This window comes from Mytilus trossulus, chromosome 1 (genome assembly GCF_036588685.1).
Source record: "Mytilus trossulus isolate FHL-02 chromosome 1, PNRI_Mtr1.1.1.hap1, whole genome shotgun sequence".
In the NCBI taxonomy this organism is placed as follows: domain Eukaryota; kingdom Metazoa; phylum Mollusca; class Bivalvia; order Mytilida; family Mytilidae; genus Mytilus; species Mytilus trossulus.
Window position 1 is genome coordinate 32,918,833 of NC_086373.1, and position 19,556 is coordinate 32,938,388.

General features: G+C 32.6%; 1 protein-coding gene across 1 annotated transcript; it reads right to left on the minus strand.

The window, feature by feature from the left end:
• Positions 1-2,540: 2,540 nt before the first annotated feature.
• On the minus strand, positions 2,541-17,543 carry LOC134721999 (transforming growth factor-beta-induced protein ig-h3-like). The gene is made up of 15 exons (XM_063585406.1): positions 17,294-17,543; positions 14,064-14,183; positions 13,513-13,644; positions 11,573-11,667; positions 10,758-10,945; positions 9,350-9,532; positions 8,572-8,722; positions 7,487-7,627; positions 6,954-7,166; positions 6,009-6,145; positions 5,246-5,401; positions 4,862-4,972; positions 4,101-4,247; positions 3,621-3,711; positions 2,541-2,941 (listed from the first exon to the last, which is right to left on the minus strand). The coding sequence occupies exons 1-15, from the start codon at positions 17,491-17,493 to the stop codon at positions 2,688-2,690; spliced, it is 2,319 nt and encodes a 772-aa protein (XP_063441476.1). The 5' UTR covers positions 17,494-17,543; the 3' UTR covers positions 2,541-2,687.
• Between the last annotated feature and the right edge of the window lie 2,013 nt (positions 17,544-19,556).

The window sequence follows — 19,556 nt, forward strand, 5'->3', positions numbered from 1 at the left end:
TTTGATTAGGTCCAGTTAATTCAGAGGAGAAGATTTTTTTAAAAGTTAACGACGACGGACGCAAAGTGATGAAAAGGGCTCATTTTGCCCTTCGGGCCAGGTGAGCTAAAAAGGAGGTGTCCATAACATTGACAAAAGCAAACGTTATTTACCAACGGTACGACTAAAACAAGAATGTGTCCATAGTACACAAATGCCCCATCCGAACTATCATTTTCTATGTTCAGTGGTCCGTGAAAATGGGGGAATATTTCTAATTTTGCTTTTAAATTAAAGAGATCATATCATAGGAAACATGTGTACTAAGTTTCAAGTTGATTGGACTTCAACTTTATCAAAAACTACCTCAACCATTTTCAAAAACTTTAACCTGAAACAGAAAAGACGGATGGACGAACAGACGGACGGATGGACGGACGGATGGACGAACGGACGGACGGATGGACGAACAGACGGACGGACGGACGACGGACGCATAGACCAGAAAACATAATGCCCATAAATGGGGCATAAGAACATCTGTCATATTCCTGTAATCAGAGTACTTATTACGGTCCATTTGTACAAGACAATTCTTAATCTAAAACATCATTTCATGTGGAGATATCCAATTCAAAATCATATCGTTAAAACGTCGAGGTTTCAAAAGCACAATAGTACTTTTTTCACTCAGAGGTCAGGGAAAAAGTATGTCTTTGAATGTTGCAACAATTGAATCCCAGACTTCTTTTCCATATATCTCAGTACATCACATTTTTAAAAGCAGCTTTGAGTTAATTAACAGATCATAATAGTTATCAAAGGTACCAGGATTATAATGTAATACGGATGATTTTTGTTTTATGACTATCATTTCACTTTCTGTTCAGAAGAATATAATACCAAAATTTTACCATTTTCATCTCTGTCAAAATTTGATCTCCCAGCTTGGAGGGAACATATTTTTATTTAAGATAATTCATTTTAATAACATATTCAATTTACTTAAACGCATATTTTTGGTCAATATCTGTGTTCCTCTTTAGATGTATGGAACTATATAAGTAACATTAGTGTTTCCAATTCAGCGGGCAGAGAAAGATGTAGTTATTGATAAAAATATGCATTTCTATAAAATTCCATGACTTTTTTTTAACGGAACGGAAGCTGTATTTCAAATATTATTCTATCAAATTTCTGTTTTCTGAAGAAAGAAATATTTGTTTACACAAAAAAGTTATTTTCTGTGAATTATGGGCGCAAGCCAAGATATTTCAAAATTAATGGAACTAATTCGAAGAAGAATATGAATCAAATTAGAGAGGCATTAGAGAACATTTTGATAACGATTTAATCTGTCTCTTGGCACTCAATATAATAATACAAATAACAGAGACGAAGCAAATTCTTATAAAAAAATCCTTTATTTGGGATTTTACCAGCATCTAATAACGGCATAATACCAGACTCTGTTCGATATATGCAGAAGAGAGAGGACAGATACCAGAGGGACATTCAAACTCACAAGTCGAAAATAAACTGATTACGACATTGCTAAAAAGAAAAGAAAAACATACAGACATGTATTCTATTGTTATTTTTTTTTAATCGAAATATATCATGGCCACGATATATCGTGTGACTATAGAACAGCTGTATACTACTTTATTGAACGAACTAAAATTTCAATTTCATTACAGTGTTTACGATTTTTGCTGCAAAAAATAAAACTTACTTACAGCTTGAGACTGTAACTACAGCAGTTATCAACAACCACGTCATCTATTCCCCGAATGTGACCTACCGAATTAGACTCATCACCTTATTTGTGCTTACACGAGCAACATTTCGATTGTGGTTGCTGGTAATGGAGAAGGATCTGTACATCATCCGCAGCACATTTGATCACATGCGGTTTTCGGTGGTGTTCGTGATGCTCAGTCATTCGTGTTTTATGATGCGTTTTATGTACTTTTTGTCTGTATGTCGTTTTGCCGTGGCATTGTCAAATCGCTTTCTGTTTTCAGTTCGAAAATCTCATTGGTATCTCTTGCGGGCACCAAAGGCACATGTTTATTTATTTACATTAGACAACAATCCCCCAGATATAGCCGAGTTTGTAAAATATGTGTAGACGCATTCCATCTCCTGTTCTGAAATTATCAGTATTATAATCTGCTATATTCAGCATTGTCTCTGATAAAAGATGTCATTTCCTTACATAAAACCTTATCAAAGATACCAGGAATAATGACATTCTTATCAAGTGCGCAGCCATTAATGTATTACGTATGCCATAACCGTAACGCTAAGATAAAAGATAAAGGATAAAGCAAGTAACAACTATATCAATCATCTGTTTACATTTTGTTTCCGCTATTTTTCTTTTCCTTCAAAAGGGATAGTTAAAATAACATAATAGATAAGGCTAAGTGTTTAAACCTTGGACCCTAACATTTTCGTGAAAGACGTGTGTAGTTGTGTGTATTCAAGTTCTGTTTACAAGGTTTAATGATATATAGTAAAATTCTAGGGACTTCAAAGTTATAAAAACAAAACCATCCCTTTGAGAGCACATTTATTAAATGAAAATATGTAAAATCATTTTTTTTCTTTTAAAATTAATTATCAAACATAATAATAAACATAATTTTAAAACTCAGAACTTTCTCACAAAAAACAAACCAATAGTATTTATAGTACTAAAATCAGAACCTAAACCAATCCCACAAATCATCATCACCCATGAACTTTCTTTTCTGTTTGAGGATTACTTCGTCTAACACGTGTATGACGCCATTGGTTGAGCTCATGTCACATTCAGTAATTTGTGATCCTCCGATTTCAGTTTTGCTACCCATTTCATCAACTGTAAACCGTTCTTCAGACATTGATTTTAGTTGCCTCGCTCCATATCCAACGTTTGCAGCAACTATGCTTAAACCAGAGCAACAAATCTGATCTGAAATTAAACAATGATCTATTATCTACATAATTTGTCTCGTAAGGTACACTTGCTATGGCCATTTTGTTGCGACAAAATATTGTGTTGTTATGTATATAAATGTTTTAAAATACTTTTAGATACAGAAAAAAACCCAGGAACTACCAAACAAATGTTGGACACTGAGAACATCAGATCAAATACGCACATTTACAAATACAAACTTAATCCCCCGGGCATAACAAAGCATACAAATAAAAGATACTTTAAGTTCTCAAAAATGTAGTACATAAAGACTCTAAAGTAATTTCATTTAAATAAAATCAACTATTATCCCTAGCTGTAAGACCAGATATGGTTGAGTTACTGCAAATAAACTCATCAAAGATAACAGGACTAAATTTTGTATATAGGGTTGACGCGCGTTTCGTCTACAAAAGACTCAACAGTGACGCTCGAATTAAAAAAAAGTTAAAAAGGTCAAATACAAAAGACTCAAAATGAGCATTAAGTTTGCAAAACAGCAATACAAGCATTGATTATAAAATTATGTTTGCTGAGTTTCCCCTTTAAAAAAAACCTTAATACAACAAGTTTATTGTCTTTTCAGATCATTTTTTTTTTCAAATATTCATTAGCAGATAAAAAAAACCCAACCATCATGCATTCTCAACAATTCAAAAGTAAACTACTGTACCTTTAAATATGTGATTGAAAAGTACATGTTTTAACTTCCCTTTGTCGTTTACAATGTTCTGTAATTCTGCATCATCAATGCGTTTGAAAGCCTGAAAAAATATTTCTTGATACTTAAAAAACAATAATCTTCCATTCCTTACCTTAAACACATATGCAGACAATCAATTTGAAACAACCACCACGAGCTGGTTAATCTTTATGTGACGAGATAGTACCTCAAATTTTTTACAGTGATTTACAATGGCATTAGTTATGCATTTAAAGTCGAGTATTTGTATATCAAATATTAGATTTGCTGTTAATTTTCTTATGAAATGTTATCCAATTTACATAAACTCCTTTTTTAAATCAACAGCATTTTCGAAATATTTTTTTTTTATTCTATTGAAATAGCTGCAAATTCTGATATTTGAAAATTGAACTACAGACCCTTTTTAAGGTGTTATTTATTACTAGAAACGATAGAACTTATACTTACATCGTCTGTAGGTGCAAATAAAGTGAATGGACCATCTCCCTCTAACATATCACCAATATCTGCTATTTTGATCAGTTGTACCAATTCAGTAAACCTGTTGTCCAGAGCAAGAACATCTAAAAGTGTTCCAGCTGGAGGCTGCAGAACCTTTTAAAAATGATGACCATTAGACATAAAAAAAACATGTGCGAAATAGAAAAGTCGTAATTTAGAATATGTTCGTTTCATACAATCCCCTAGAAAAAGATTGCTTCAGGCGAATTTGTCGCAACCTTTTGGAAGTTTGGGATTTCAAAGCTCGTCAACTTCGTATTTGTTTTTGCCTATAGTAAATATTTATTCGAGCACAACTGACGAGTGTTGTTAAAATGAAACTTTGACGTATTCAAGTATAAAAGTTTTGTATCTTCGATAGCTTCGTCTATATGCCTTTTTCTGCTTCTTTGTTATATATTTGTTAATTTTTATAGTAAATAAGATTATAACGCAATGTTGACTGATGTACCCCTATTTGTAAAAAATATTCTATGATGTCTGTATTGTATACACATCGGTTTCAGTATAATAGAACTGCGAGTGTCATACAAGAGAGATGATAAGCTAACTATCGCTTTAGGCAATATATAAACAAATATTTCTGTCGAATATAAAAAGAAGATGTGGTATGATTGCCAATGTAAATTATGCTTTACAAGTCGCCAAACTTTCGCCTTAGGTTCGTCTAAATTTGTCCAGGAACATTCCATAACATGTAACCATACCTTGTCAACAATATGAATTATTCCATTACATGCTCTGATGTTCGATTTCTCAATGGTAGCACACTGTGCAGTCTGAACCCATTTCCAATCGAATCTCGCAAAAGGGAATGGCTGAAAATACTTTTAAGTCATACTGAATTTAAAGTTCACTGGTAGATTAAAAAGATAAAAGCATAAAAACAAAATTGATAATACAACATTAGCAGTTCCCTCAATGGCAAGGATATTCATAACATTTGTGTGTGAAAAAGAAGCAATTAAAATCGTCTATGTTTATATCTTTTAATTTGAGTGCTCGTTTTGTTCTCAATCATTAGAATTTCGAAAAATCACATATATCAACAGAGACGAAATACCAACTTTGTTTTGTTTATCTATACTAACCGTTGTATACTCGTTGAATCTTATTTGCTTTCCATTGTTTAGTGTATCTAGCTGTTGGTCATTATACAATCTGCAAGTATGTTCTTCTGATGGAACCACGTGGTATGATAGTAATTTCATTAGTTCTGTGGGATCTGTTGGAATCTTCTCTAAATTCTATAGACATAATAAAACAGACTTCATTTTGTTTGTGGATGAATTGTTATTTGTAACTAAAGATTCAACGTTAAATATGCATTTCAATCCATAATTATAACATGTCAAATGTTGAACATACTTTATGTTTTTGAATGTTACATTCTGACTTACAATATCCTAGCTTTCAACCAAAATGCTTTTCGTGTATTAAATTTCGGAGGTCTGAACTCGGATTTCACATCAAGACACATGATTAAAGTTACGTTGCATCTAACACATACGTTTTGAAGTCGACCTTAATAGTAGTCAATGTAGAATACAAAATATGTCAGAGGGATTCTCATTTATTGGAGGTTGCTGAACTCTCCAAAATGCATCATTGTTTACTGTAAAATGATTAGAATTCATTACATACCGGAGATTTAAAATATGTAAATGAAATGAACATACTTCATAATCCTTCACAATATAAGGGACATATGGAGCATGGTCGGTCTTTTAAAGATGCATCTATATGCCGAATCTTTTAGCTGAATTTATAAGTTTACTGCAAACGTGGGTGCATGTTGCACTTTTTTTGGCCGCTGTCAGCTACGTTATACAATATATGTTTGACAATACTTACACCAATGGCTGCATCGCTTGGAGCAAACAGTGTTAGATTTTGTGTCGTCTGTAAAGTTTTGGCCAAACCTGTGTCCTCAATCAACTTTACAATAGCTGATGCCCCGGATCTTCGTGCTATTTCCAACACATCCAATGCTGAATAAAATTACGAATCATGGTTTTATAAGAACCTTTCAAATGCAGCCTTTTATAGTTAGTGTCCATTCGTTTGATGTGTTTTGTCTTTTGATTTTGTCGTTTGATTAGGAACTTTCCGTTTTGAATTTTCCTCGGTGTACAGTATTATTTTTTTTACTTATTCGTGATTAATTAAACAATTATTGCAAATTTAGATGGTTGAGTTACTCTTGAAGAGGGGTCTTTGAATACACTTTCGCCCCTTTATTTCGACTAAATAGCCTTCATGTATATATCGTGATTAATAAATCGAAAGTAAGAGATGCTTTATTTTTTTTTATCTTCTTTTAACTTTACAATTTATTTTCAGGGTATTTCAAAATTGTAAATTTATCAAGTATTTATTACAGATGGGTATCTCATCAAAGATGAGGCGATATTAGTTTACCGATGTTTAAATCCCGCAATTCAATAGAGTAGAAACATCAATGTAGGAATTAATGAAAAATAATATATACAAGGCAAAGCTTGATACGATCGACGATGTCGAACCATGAACGGTTGTGGGAAGTACTGGCAAAGAATACTAGTACTTTTCTGACACAGAATGTATGTGGTCTAAGAACTTATAAGATTCAAATGTTTAAACATAACCCCAAAAATGATTCCAACCTTCCTTTAGAGGTATGGAACTGTTGATACAATTTCATATAGATCCATACACTTAAACATAAGGTATTGTCCAGAAACAAGAAACATGTCAAGAAAATTCAAGTTTAACAGAATAAATGGTACTTCGCCATAAATTAAGAGACATTCTGGTTACCTTCATCAGGGACCAAAATATCATCTATCACATATAATACTCCATTTGTAGCCATGACATCAATGTCAACAGATTGCGCGCCATTGACAAATAGTTTGTCGTCTGCAGCTCTTGTCAGATTAAGCATGTGGCCTAACAAGTTCCTAGACTTTGATCTGCCTTGTATGGCTTGAGAACATATCACATTAGGAAGAACGTGATTTTTTAACAATTCTGAAAAGAAAGAAAAACGTTTTTGGAGGTCAAATACTATCACACAAGGAAGGACATTATCATAAATGTTATCATAAATCTTTCCAATGCCATTCATCTTCCTACACACACTTCATTTTTAAAAGCAGCATATAAAAAAGCCCCACTGTAGGAAAGAAAAGTTACCTATTACAAAAATAGTTATGTATCAATGGTAATTCTTTTTACCTTTTTAAAAAGGCATTTCTTTTCTAATTAGAGAATTTCCATTTTGTATTTTCCTCGGAGTTCAGTATTTTGTAATTTTGTAAAACTTACTGCTGAATGAAAACAATACTTACTTATCAGACACTCAGTATCACCATCCAAAATTCTTGAAAGAAGGATTGGATCCAATTTCCTGAATGCACTATCGCTGGGTGCAAACAACGTTAACTGGCCTTCATCGCGGAACATCTTTCCTAGACCACTCTTGCCAATTGCTGTATTCAAAATTTTGAAATATTTTGCTTATTTGAAATTTCAATTTTTACACTTGAAACCTTTGAAATATATTATGCAAATTTACTTGATTAATACAGAATCATAGAGAAACCGAGACATACCATAAGTTTATCTTCTACTGACCTTGTTTCAAGTTCATGCGATTCCATACTTATCGGATTAAACATGAACTTGCTTCGGAATTCACCTTCAAATAAACACACATACCACGACTATTTGGACCGCAGCCGCAAGGTTTACTTTAGTTGAAGTTTTAAAGGACGCATTCAACCAAAAGTTATACTGAGCGATTTGCCTTCTTCTGTGTAACTTATAAACGCTATACTTTTAACTATAGGATGAGTTCATGATAAATCCTTATAAAAAATACAAGACTTTTGATTGCCCGATTCGTGTTTCTTTTACATTAGACTCATAAGTGGAGCTTGGTTGAAAGCAGTTGGAATGATGCTCAAAGCAATTAAGAAGTTAAAGAAAGAAAGTAATTCATCAATATCATTCAATGTTAAATTGACTAATTTCCTCTCGTATCATGTTAAATGTATGTTTTGCAAGTAGAAGGACAATTTTCCCTGAATTTGCTTCACACCAGGGCCATTTTCTAAGCATCTTAAATTTTATTTTCAAATCACACAGTTTTAGTAATTGTAGCGACGTCCTTCGATGCAAAGTACTAGACTGTTTTAACAGGAAATAACATCTTGATTTTATGAAAAAATTATGCTAAACATTGATAACAATTTTAATAAATTACTCTTTAATATTCAATATCCAGTCTCATTTTAATACCTTTAGGCTTTGACCATGTCAGTAAAAGTAATTCAGAGTAAATATGTTTTTACCCTTTCAAACATACGAATTTTTTTATGTTTATTTCAATGCATACTCAGTTTAACAAATGTTTAATATGATATTAGCATACCAGTTTTCATGTAGCTCATTTCAGGATCAGACGAAATTATTTCCATCAACGTCTCAGAAACAGGTTCTAGGACCTCTTCAACAACGTTTATTACTCCGTTTGTGGCTACTACATCACGAGATTTGACTTTTATGCAGTTGGCAGTCATAAGCTTAAAAAAATATATTAATAGAAATATAAAAGAACAAAATTGCAAAAAAGTTTTTAAAGTTCTAAATAAACTAGAATGAGGAAAGTAAACAATATGCCAATAAAATTTCTACCAAAACATGGTTTCAGCGTATTTCGCAACTTCAATGAGTATTACAAACACATTTTTGAAATGTTATAGTAAACTTTTTTCTATCAACAAAGAACACAATGAACTTGCAAAAACGATGTGGTAATTCTGGCTATTAATGTTAACCTCTTGAATAAGAATTATTTGCTCATTAGTAAAACCCACCATTTGAGCACAGACACACCCGAAATGTATACTTCTAGATAAAGGCAACAGTAATTTACCACTGCTCAATATGTTCTAAAAGCATGATAGACATTCTTTTGGTTAAAGACTAGCCAGCTTAAATATACGTTATCTGAAATTTTTCCCAACAATGTTATCCAACGTTCTTCGCTCGGTTGGATTCGAACCCCTGCTTTTTTTGACATCGTGGCATAGAACGAAAATTGCTAACGCATACGTTTGACATGAGTTATAAATACGCATTATAATAAATCAAAAGAAAATTGAATTAAATTTAGCAAGTTTTCTACAGAAAAAAACCCACAAACTTACTTCATTGTCATAGAAATTAATTCTGATTTTGTTTTTGTATGGACTTGCTGTATCAATAAGTTGTTCGTCGTTTAATCTGCTGCTGGTATAGACCTCTGGTGATAAATGACCAAGTAACATGGCCTTTAAATCGGAGATCATTGTATCAATCAGTGGCTGAGATACCATCAAGACACCAGTATCCTGCAAAAAATAGACAAAAATAAAACATTTAAATAAAGGCAACAGTAGTATACCGCTGTTCAAAACTCATAAATCCATGGCCAAATAACAAAATCGGGGTAACAAACTAAAACCGAGGGAAACGCATTAAATACAGAGATCATTGCATCAATCATTCAGCGGATGAGACAATATCAAAACGCCAGTATCCTGTAGGTAAAGGACAAAAACAGAAAATTTTAATTAGGTATCTTGGTCAGTGGCTGAGACACCTCCAAACGCCATTATCCTGTAGAAAATAGACCGAAACAAAAACATTTTAAAAAACAGAAGTCATTGTATCTACCAATGACTGAAACACCATCAAAACGCCAATAAATAGACCAAAACAAAACATTTGAATTAGATATCATTGTATCAATCAATGGCAGAGAAACCATTAAAACACCAGTTACCTACAGGTAATAAACTAATACCTCATTTAAATCGGGTGGCATTGCACCAATCAGCAGCTGAGAAGGTAAGAGAACAAAGCAAAACTATTAAACTCAGATAACATTGTATCTATATTAGGTTGAGAAACCATCAAAACGCAAGTACCTGCAGACAACAGACAAAACAAATATTAAATTATCGATCATTGTATCAATTATTTGCTGAGAAACCATCAAAACGCCAGTTTTTGCAGATAAGAAACCACAAGTAAAACAAAACAAATAACTAGACATTGTCTTATCGGGGCCTTTTAAAGCTGACTATGCGGTATGGGCTTTGCTCATTGTTGAAGGCCGTACGGTGACCTATAGTAGTTAATGTTTGTGTCATTTTGGTCTTTTGTGGATAGTTGTCTCATTGGCAATCATACCACATCTTCTTTTTAGACATCATTGTATTTATAAATGGTACAACTGGTACAACATCAAAACGCTTGTGTCTTACACTTATAGACCCCACAAATTATTAAACAGACATCATTGTATCAGCCAGATTTTCTTTGAGAACAGTTGAAGGTTGAAATCAATTAGACAGCCAATAGAAGGCAAAGTAATCAAACAAATAACTCCATCTATGATTTGTCAACGATCCCATGTTTTAACATACAACCCCCTTGTACGAACGCGAGAGACAGCATAAACAATTTGTTTTTTAATTAGATAGAACATAATCTTCTGGTATGCCTAAAGTTTTGAAACCTTATTCAGTAGCGTCCAATCTATACTTGGAGACAACATAAAACCATATTTACCTGTAGTGTAATCTGAGATTTAGGTGCCAAGAGATCAGACATCTGATCAAAGGACTGGTCAACAGGTGCAAATAGTGTGATATTCCCATTCTTTAAATCTTGTTCTAATCCAGCTATTTTAATGGCTTCTATAAACTTGGTGAGATCCAAGTCTTTTGCTTTTTCCAGCAGATTCTTTGTTTCTACAGCTATATATAAATGAAAAGGTGAAGAAAACTCAAATAAGCAAATACTATGTACACCGTTTTATTTCTTTTGAAAAAAAAAAATTGTAATGGAAGAACACATACGGGCGAAGTACAGGACACGATTGTACGTACATTCAAGAATTGACATCTATTCATTTCAACCAATAATAAATCCTATTTACCTCATGCATTGTATCTGTCTTTATTTTGTAAGATAACAGTCGCAAAATACAAACATTTGTTATATTGGATTCAACATCAAATACCGTACGCGAAAGATACCAGGTTAGAATGAATCTAGATTTGGCATTTTGTTTATATAGATTAGACCGTTGGTTTTCCCGTTTGAATGGTTTTACACTAGTAATTTTGGGGCCCTTTATAGCTTGGTGTTCGGTGTGAGCCAAGGCTCCGTGTTGAAGGCCGTACTTTAACCTATAATGGTTTACTTTTTAAATTGTTACTTGGATGGAGAGTTGTCTCATTGGCACTCACACCACATCTTCCTATTTCTATTTGGTTTTCTATATTTCAATCTTTTGTGACTGCTTCTTTAGATATTTGCTTCGAATCTATTTACAGAACAAATATATAAATGAAAATTTCATTTTATTTTACTTTACATACCAGTGGGGCAACCAATTTGATTTGTCTTTCTTGTAAATCCAGGACAACATTCCTTTACCTCGACAATCGTTTCCTCTTTTCCACCCACCACCATGCTGAAACGTCAAATTTAAAGTATAAGTTGATCACAATGTATAAATAAAGGCAACAGTAGTATACAGCTGATCAAAAGTAAGAGAAAACAAATACAGGTTACAAACTAAATCTGTTTAAATGAAAACAACAGAACAACAAAAACACTGAAGTGTAACAAAAACAAACGCCAATGCAATATATATAGAAACAAACTATCTTAGAAACGAATTATTTTCACAACAACTGTAAAAATGCATACATATTATGCCATCTATCTAAATAGTGAAGAATCCTCACCTTACAGAAAACCAGTTAGCACCAAATTCGATATAGAGTTTAGGTCATATAAAAAAGAAAATGTTCAAGATATAAATCCTAATTATAAAATAATTACATAGCAGTGTTAAGGAATATTTACCCTTTGTTTAAAGTTTAAATAATCTTGCTTTTTTACATCGATAGAAAACCGATTTCTTCATTTGTACCATAGTTTGATTTCAAGGAAAACTACGTAAAAATAAGAAGATGTGATATGAGTGGCAATGAGACAACTCTCCATCCAAGTAACGATCTATAAATGTAAATCATTATAGGAAAAAGTACGACCTTCGATACGGATCCTAGGCTCTAAATGAACAGCAAGCAATAAAGGGCCCCAACTGACTAGTGTAAAACCATTTAAAAAGGAAAACCAATGTTTTAATCTACATAAAAACGAGAAACGTCAACAAACGACAACCACTGAACATCAGGTTCCTGACATACATATCTTGCCTTCTATCTATATGAAGAATCCTTACATTACAGAAAACTAGTCAGCACCAAGTCGATATAGAGGTATGGTCATAATAAAAAACAGAAAATGTTCAAGATATAGGAAAAACGGTACTATTTATTCTGCCATATGCGACAATACTAACATTTTTTAAATGTACCAGTTTTTATAATAAAAACCTGGATAAAACAGTTATGTGTGGCGTTAGTACTTTATTACTGTATTCTAAAAATTGAAGCCAAATAGTATAATGACCAATTTCCAACGGAGCTAGTTTATGTTATCCATGCCCACCGTCATTTTGCACCAAATTTATGAAATTTTGGAAGCCTATTCGAATAATTCTCTAGAAAATATTTCAATAGGTTTTAAACTAACCCAACCTAATGCTGGGGAAATGTAATACTACCGTTTTCCCTATATATCGTTTTTATACTAATTACAAAGCAGTCAGCATTAACTCGATACAGAGGTTTGGCCAAATAGAAAAGAAAATGTTCCAGATATAAATCCTTATTATAAACTAAATTATATTACAAAGCAGTGTTATAAATTATTTGATACTGGAAAAAATATCCTGAAACAAGTTTAAATTATTTTGCCTTTTTACATTCATTAAAGAATGTTCGTATGATTTATACCGATGTTTAAATTGAAAGAAATCTACACTTAACTTTGCTTTCTGTGAAAAACTCGAAACATAAAAAAAAAGATTGACATAAGAAAACCACTGCATGTTGATATGACATTTTTCTACTATCGGCCACTGTACTTTTATCAATTTAAACATATTTCAATGTTTATAAAATCTTAAAAACCTTTTAGGAATGCTGCAAAACAAAAACAAATCAAACGAATTATAATATAAAAAAAATCAGACGCAATGCTGGGAGAACAAATAGTTGCATATTTGTTGAACTAAACACTTTATAAAATCTCAATGAGAACATTTGTAATTTCTAGTGTAATTGTAACTCCTTTGTTTACAACTGAGTCAATTTTACAATTTCACAAGGGACTTTCTGTTTTTAGATTTTCATTGGAGTTCGTTTTTTTTTGTTGCTATTCTACTGTTTAGCACGACCGTTACCTGTTAGTACACTTGTAGGAAGATCCTTTGTCATCACAGACTTGAGATATAATCACGTGATGACTGGTAATCTCAGTTTCGTCAGAGCTGGATTCATTCTTGATAACATCTTTGTAAGTACAAATATTTGGCCTAAAACGACAAATGTACCAACAACAAAAAAATACAAATGGCAATATCAAAACACAAAACTTGCAGAACATTCTTGTGATTTTACCTTTTTTTCAAAGGGTAATTTTCAGTGTCCGAAAAAATTGTTATTGCGAAATATCTTTAAAATGTACTTTCATTATAGAAAGCGTTTGCAACTACATTTTTGTTTCATTTTCTGTTGCTGCCATGAATCCTTATGTCTGGTGAGTTTAATTGTTGTAGAAATCCTCTCGTCACCAACAGGAAACAAGTACATCTTTTAACTTGACTGTCTGTAACATTTTGAAACCAACATAAAAGCGCTATTGCTGTAAGATGCGATGAAGTTAAATATACTTAATGTATATATAATGCAATGATGTGATATAAGACAGGCACGTGACATAAATTATACTTACCCTTCATACCATGGTTTTCTTTGATCAAAATTGAAGTCAAAGTCAAAGTCAAAGCCAATATCAAAACTATAACCTCTCCTTCTGTTGTTGAAACCCAGTTGGAACCTTTTGTTCCCTGGCCTAAAATAAAATACAGATTTTCATAAAATTAAATAAAGTCATGATAGTGGCTTCTGCTGCTGCCGCTGATGATGATGATATTGATGATGATTATCCCATTTAGTTGAGTCAAATATGTTGGTTTTAAAATTTATGTGGTTGTTTTAGTTTAGTTAAGTGTAATTTTCGTTTACTGGCACTGGGCGGATACCACTGGTGTTGAAATAATTGGAAAAAATAATGGTCCAGCTCCCTCAGACAAAGTTATCCTTATATATATATGATTTGGATGTTCATGTTATGTCCCTTTTTGGTCTTACAGCTCTTCTAGTATTTAGGTATTCATACATTCTTGACTGTCATATTTTTCAGTTTGAATTTTCCTTATGATAATCAATCCAAAAAAGGGCTATAGACGCAAGATATTTCTATAAAGGTTTTGTTTTCTATGGTACTGAGCCGGATTCGGCGATTTCGCGTATTTGCGTTTTCTCCTTTCATTTTCATGCAAAATCGAGAAATCATTACCCGTTTTTCGCGTTTTTGATTTTTTAATTTCTCGATTTCGCGTTTTCGTTTTCCCGATTTCTCGATTTCTCAATATCTCGATTTCGCTTTCTCGAACTCTCGATTTCGCGATTTCCCTATTTCTCGATTTCTCAATACCTCAATTCGCTTTCTAGGACTCTCGATTTCGCGATTTCCCTATTTCTCGATTTCTCGATGTTGGGTTTGCAAACTGAAAGGAGAAAACGCGAGATGGCCGCATCCGGCAACCATAGTTTTCCATTTTGAGTCGAGGTCTTTTAAACTTATTTTTACAATTTGGTTTGATGTTGTGTTGTTCCATAATTTACCAAGGTGCTGGAGGGTTGAGAGCTCACACACATTACTTAACCCTGTCAGTTTCATAAACGATGACCTATATATAAAAAAGAAGATGTGGTATGATTGTCAATGAAACAACTATCCACAAAAGACCAAAATGACACAAACATTAGCAACTGTAGGTCACCGTACGGCCTTCAACAATGAGCAAAGCCCATACCGCATAGTCAGCTATTAAAGGCCCCGATAAGACAATGTAAAACAATTCAAACGAGAGGTCTTTTAAACTGATTTTTACAATTTGGTTTGATGTTGTGTTGTTCCACAATTTACCAAGGTGCTGGAGGGTTAAGAGCTCACACACATCAATTAACCCTTTCAGTTTCATAAACGATGACGTATATATAAAAAAGAAGATGTGGTATGATTGCCAATGAGACAACTATCCACAAAAGACCAAAATGACACAAACATTAACAACTATAGGTCACCGTACGGGCCTTCAACAATGAGCAAAGCCCATACCGCATAGTCAGCTATAAAAGGCCCCGATAAGGCAATGTAAAACAATTCAAACGAGAAAACTAACAACCTTATTTATGTACAAAAAATGATCGAAAAACAAATATGTAACACATAAACAAACGACAACCACAACTGTTTCATTCGCAATAATACCACATTTTTTTTTGCTATTCACTTACTTTACTAAGTGGTTGGTTGGGATGTACCAATATCATAATGAATATCAGTTAATTGATAATGTATAATTTGATATGAAAGTGTAGATGAACTGTTTTCGTCCAGAAGATGGCTATATGCCACTGACTTGTGTAGACTCAAATTTTTAACAGAAATTCATTTTCATTTAAAAATGGTTTTATTATTTCCTAAATAAGAAATGAAAAGTGAGGTTTTGAAAAACTTGCATCAGGACACAGTCATTCCGATTAATTTAATCTACATAGTAGTATATTACGGATTACAAATGTGTCGAGGTTTGTGATTGGATAACAACACAGAGATGTCAGTATATATTCAGGAAACTGCCGGGGTATATACGACGTTTTTATCCCCAATTGGAACCTCAAAAACGTCATCATAACACCGGTTACTATGTGACGTAGTCAAAAGCTATCAGACTGTCAGAGGCTCACAGAGGGAAAATAATGACGTGCTTCAGTCAATAATACATTTTTAATACAAAATCACCCAATTTAAACTTTTAATACTGAAATTTAATGTTATAAGTGGTGTTATAAATTATTACATACACGATAAAATTATGTTCACAGCAAATTAGAAAATCCTTCACGTATGAGGACATATCAGGTTGGAGTTTTCAATATGTGTGTTGTCAACAAATACCTGCACTGGGAAATAACATTAAGTTAGGGGTAATCCGTAATATATGTGTAATTCAGGTCTCCGACAGGGTATATACTGTGACATTCCCGGCTTAGGGCTTATATCCCCTTCGCCTTCGGCTCAGGGGATATAAACTCTAAGCCGGGAATGTCACAGTATATACCCTGTCTGAGACCTGAATAACATATAATATTTTTTTAATGTATTATTCAGGCAACCGTTCAATCATGTCGCGCTGAGGGGTCGATTCTTCATGCAGAATATCTTGACTGTAAATCTTTCAAACTTGTATATAAAATCACTATGTAGAAGAGAGGTTTGTATCTGCATGCTACAGAAAAGAAAACATGCCAGTTTAATGTCAAGAACATTCTATTAGACTGATGATACTATTGCATTTGTTTTGTTTGGCGCTATACATAGTGCATAATCAAATAATCGTGTAACCTCACTCAAATATGTTTTGTATATTTTTTTTATATACATTACTTTATTTACTTATCTTTTCACTTTAAAATAACTTTATTATATCACGAGTCAAGTACTTGTTGTTTTAAGTGTTCTTCGTATTATTCAAGTGTTTACACTGTTTACTTGTTTATTACAACAACATATAGAGTATATATATATATATATATACATAGTATAGTTATTTATGATAAATAGTGCAATTTTTCCTTCTTGCTTTATTTGCAAGTTTCGACGTCAATATGTGTTATTTTGTTTTACCGTTGCAAATTAGATATATAAAAAAAGAAAACGATTATTTTCAAAATTATAATAATAATCGCTTTCTTTTTCTTTTATATATTAAACAATTTATAATATATAAGAAAAACAAACAAAAAACTGGAAAATAATCCGGAGTAAATATTTAAAATAATCTAGAAAATATGAAAAAATAGAAAATAAAGAAAAGTCCTTGGTCTTCCTACCTGCGATGTGACCACCTATACGGGCGTCTAAAAGGTATGTCGTCTTCATCACTGTCGGCTTCCCAATCGTCGTCATTTACGACATGTCGCCTAAATCCAGGAGCATGCTTGTTTTTCCTGTACCGTCTCCGAGAACCAGATTCTATTGCTATCACCAAAAATATGGCGAAAATCAAAACAACTATCGCAATCTTATTCATGTTGCTGATGATGAGGGTGTTATGTCAGTACAGTTTATTTATGTGAAGGAGAATGTGGATTATTCCATTTCTTCGTAGGGGATTTGAGAATATGCATGACAAACAAAGAAAGACATTAAAACAGTATGTTTAATTTTTTTAAATGTTATGTGTTCGAATATGTGATAACTTAAGTATTAAAGATAAGAGAGCGTCTTGTTTACATTGTTAGAAACTTAGAAATATTTTAATATTTTGAACCTTCCCTGTTGGAAAGATCCAAAACCAAAATATGAATCATTATTGCTTATGTAACAGAAAATTTGCATATATCTGTAAATAAAATCTTTTTCCGATAAATGTTAACCGCTTTGCTCTATTTCAATCCAAATCATCATTTGCGTCAAGAGAAGAAATCAGAGAAGGAAATTTGTAAAGACCCTGTAAAGGGTCATAGAAAAATATTTATATTCATTTCTTTTCTTTTTTATTTAGTTTTGTTCGATCTAGTATATTATATACGTCAACTAATTCTGAAAAATTATTAATCAACAATTATCACTTATGTGACCTTCATTAAGTGTACGTTTGCATTTCGTTTATATGCTGCGTATCAATTTACAGTTATATAAGAAACTTTAGACTTATTCTACTGTATATTTCTCTGCGAAATATCGGAAACGAACATTTTTTTTGCGATCTTTCTAATTGTTAAAAAATTAACCACATTTTTGCTATGGGTCGATATTTTGGTATTTTTTTCAACATGTCTACAATATTAAAGAACGTACTTTCTAACCTTTTGACCAGTGTTATGATGTGTTTGTTTACCCATGCAGAGCTTACAGACTTCTCAGAAAGCTATTTCGATCCAGGATGTTGTTTTTACTTTGAACCAGGGTTTTTCATGTTGATTCATAAACCATTCAATCTAACAGTATAATATAGTTTACCATACGGTATGAGTTATGCACACTGCTGAAGGCTGTACGGTGCACGAAGTTTAGTAAATTACATTTACGTAATTCTGGTCTTATGTTGTATTGTTGTTGCCTTTTCAATCATACAGTCTTTGGTACTTACTATAGATTTATACCATGCTGTTTTTCCGTTGATAAATTTAGAAATAGTCCGACTCCCTCATGCAAAGTATCTACTTTTTGGTTATATGAACTTGCATAGCCCCTGACGTGTTAGAGCATCTATAATAATGGTTGGGTTTGCGCGTTCCCAATGGTGTTAAAATTTGACAGAATCACGATTATTTTTTTATTGTTATCCAGTTTTTTTTAAATTTTATTCAACAATCTAATACGTGTAATTACGATTTGCACTATTCAAACAAAACTTCAGAAAAAAAATAACTAAATAAACTTTAGGAAAAGTTTAGAGTAAACCCAAGGAAAAACGTAAAACCATTTCATCCAATACTTTATTCTAGGTAATGAAATGAAATAATCAAGGACATTTATAAGTAGTTCTGCATTCATAAGGTTAGTTGTTTACAAACTAATACATGATCGTAGTCCGAAGCCAGGCATGGTAACCATTCCTCTTGAGTTTAATGCACACGAGTAAAAATTATGCAATATTAACCTATAAGAGCAATTAATGATGAATGGATTTTCGGACTTCTGGATTGTTATTTTTTTCCTTTTTCTAGCTGTTACGGTTTCTGGACTTGTTATTGGGTTTGAACTAAGTATCAGTGTCAAATATGCAGGATATCTAGGAAATGTGATAAGATATATATATATATATATATAACTTCCTGTTGAAACACTCCTAAAAACAAACAAAAAACAACCTTGTATTTGAGAAAAGCTAACCTTAACAGAAAAAGTTGATCGATTGAATCCCCTGTCTCGTCACGGTGGCTCTGGAAAAAATATTTAGAACCATTGAAAAAAAATCGTTACTACACATTACTTAAAACTTTGAAAACTTTTCGCAACGATAAAATATTTGGTTTAGAAGTTTTATTGTTCCTAAAAACAACTAAATACAAACAGACTAATGTACTTACTTACTTACTGACGCCTTGCTATGCCTTATGGCACATAGACAAGTTTCCTCTGTTTGCT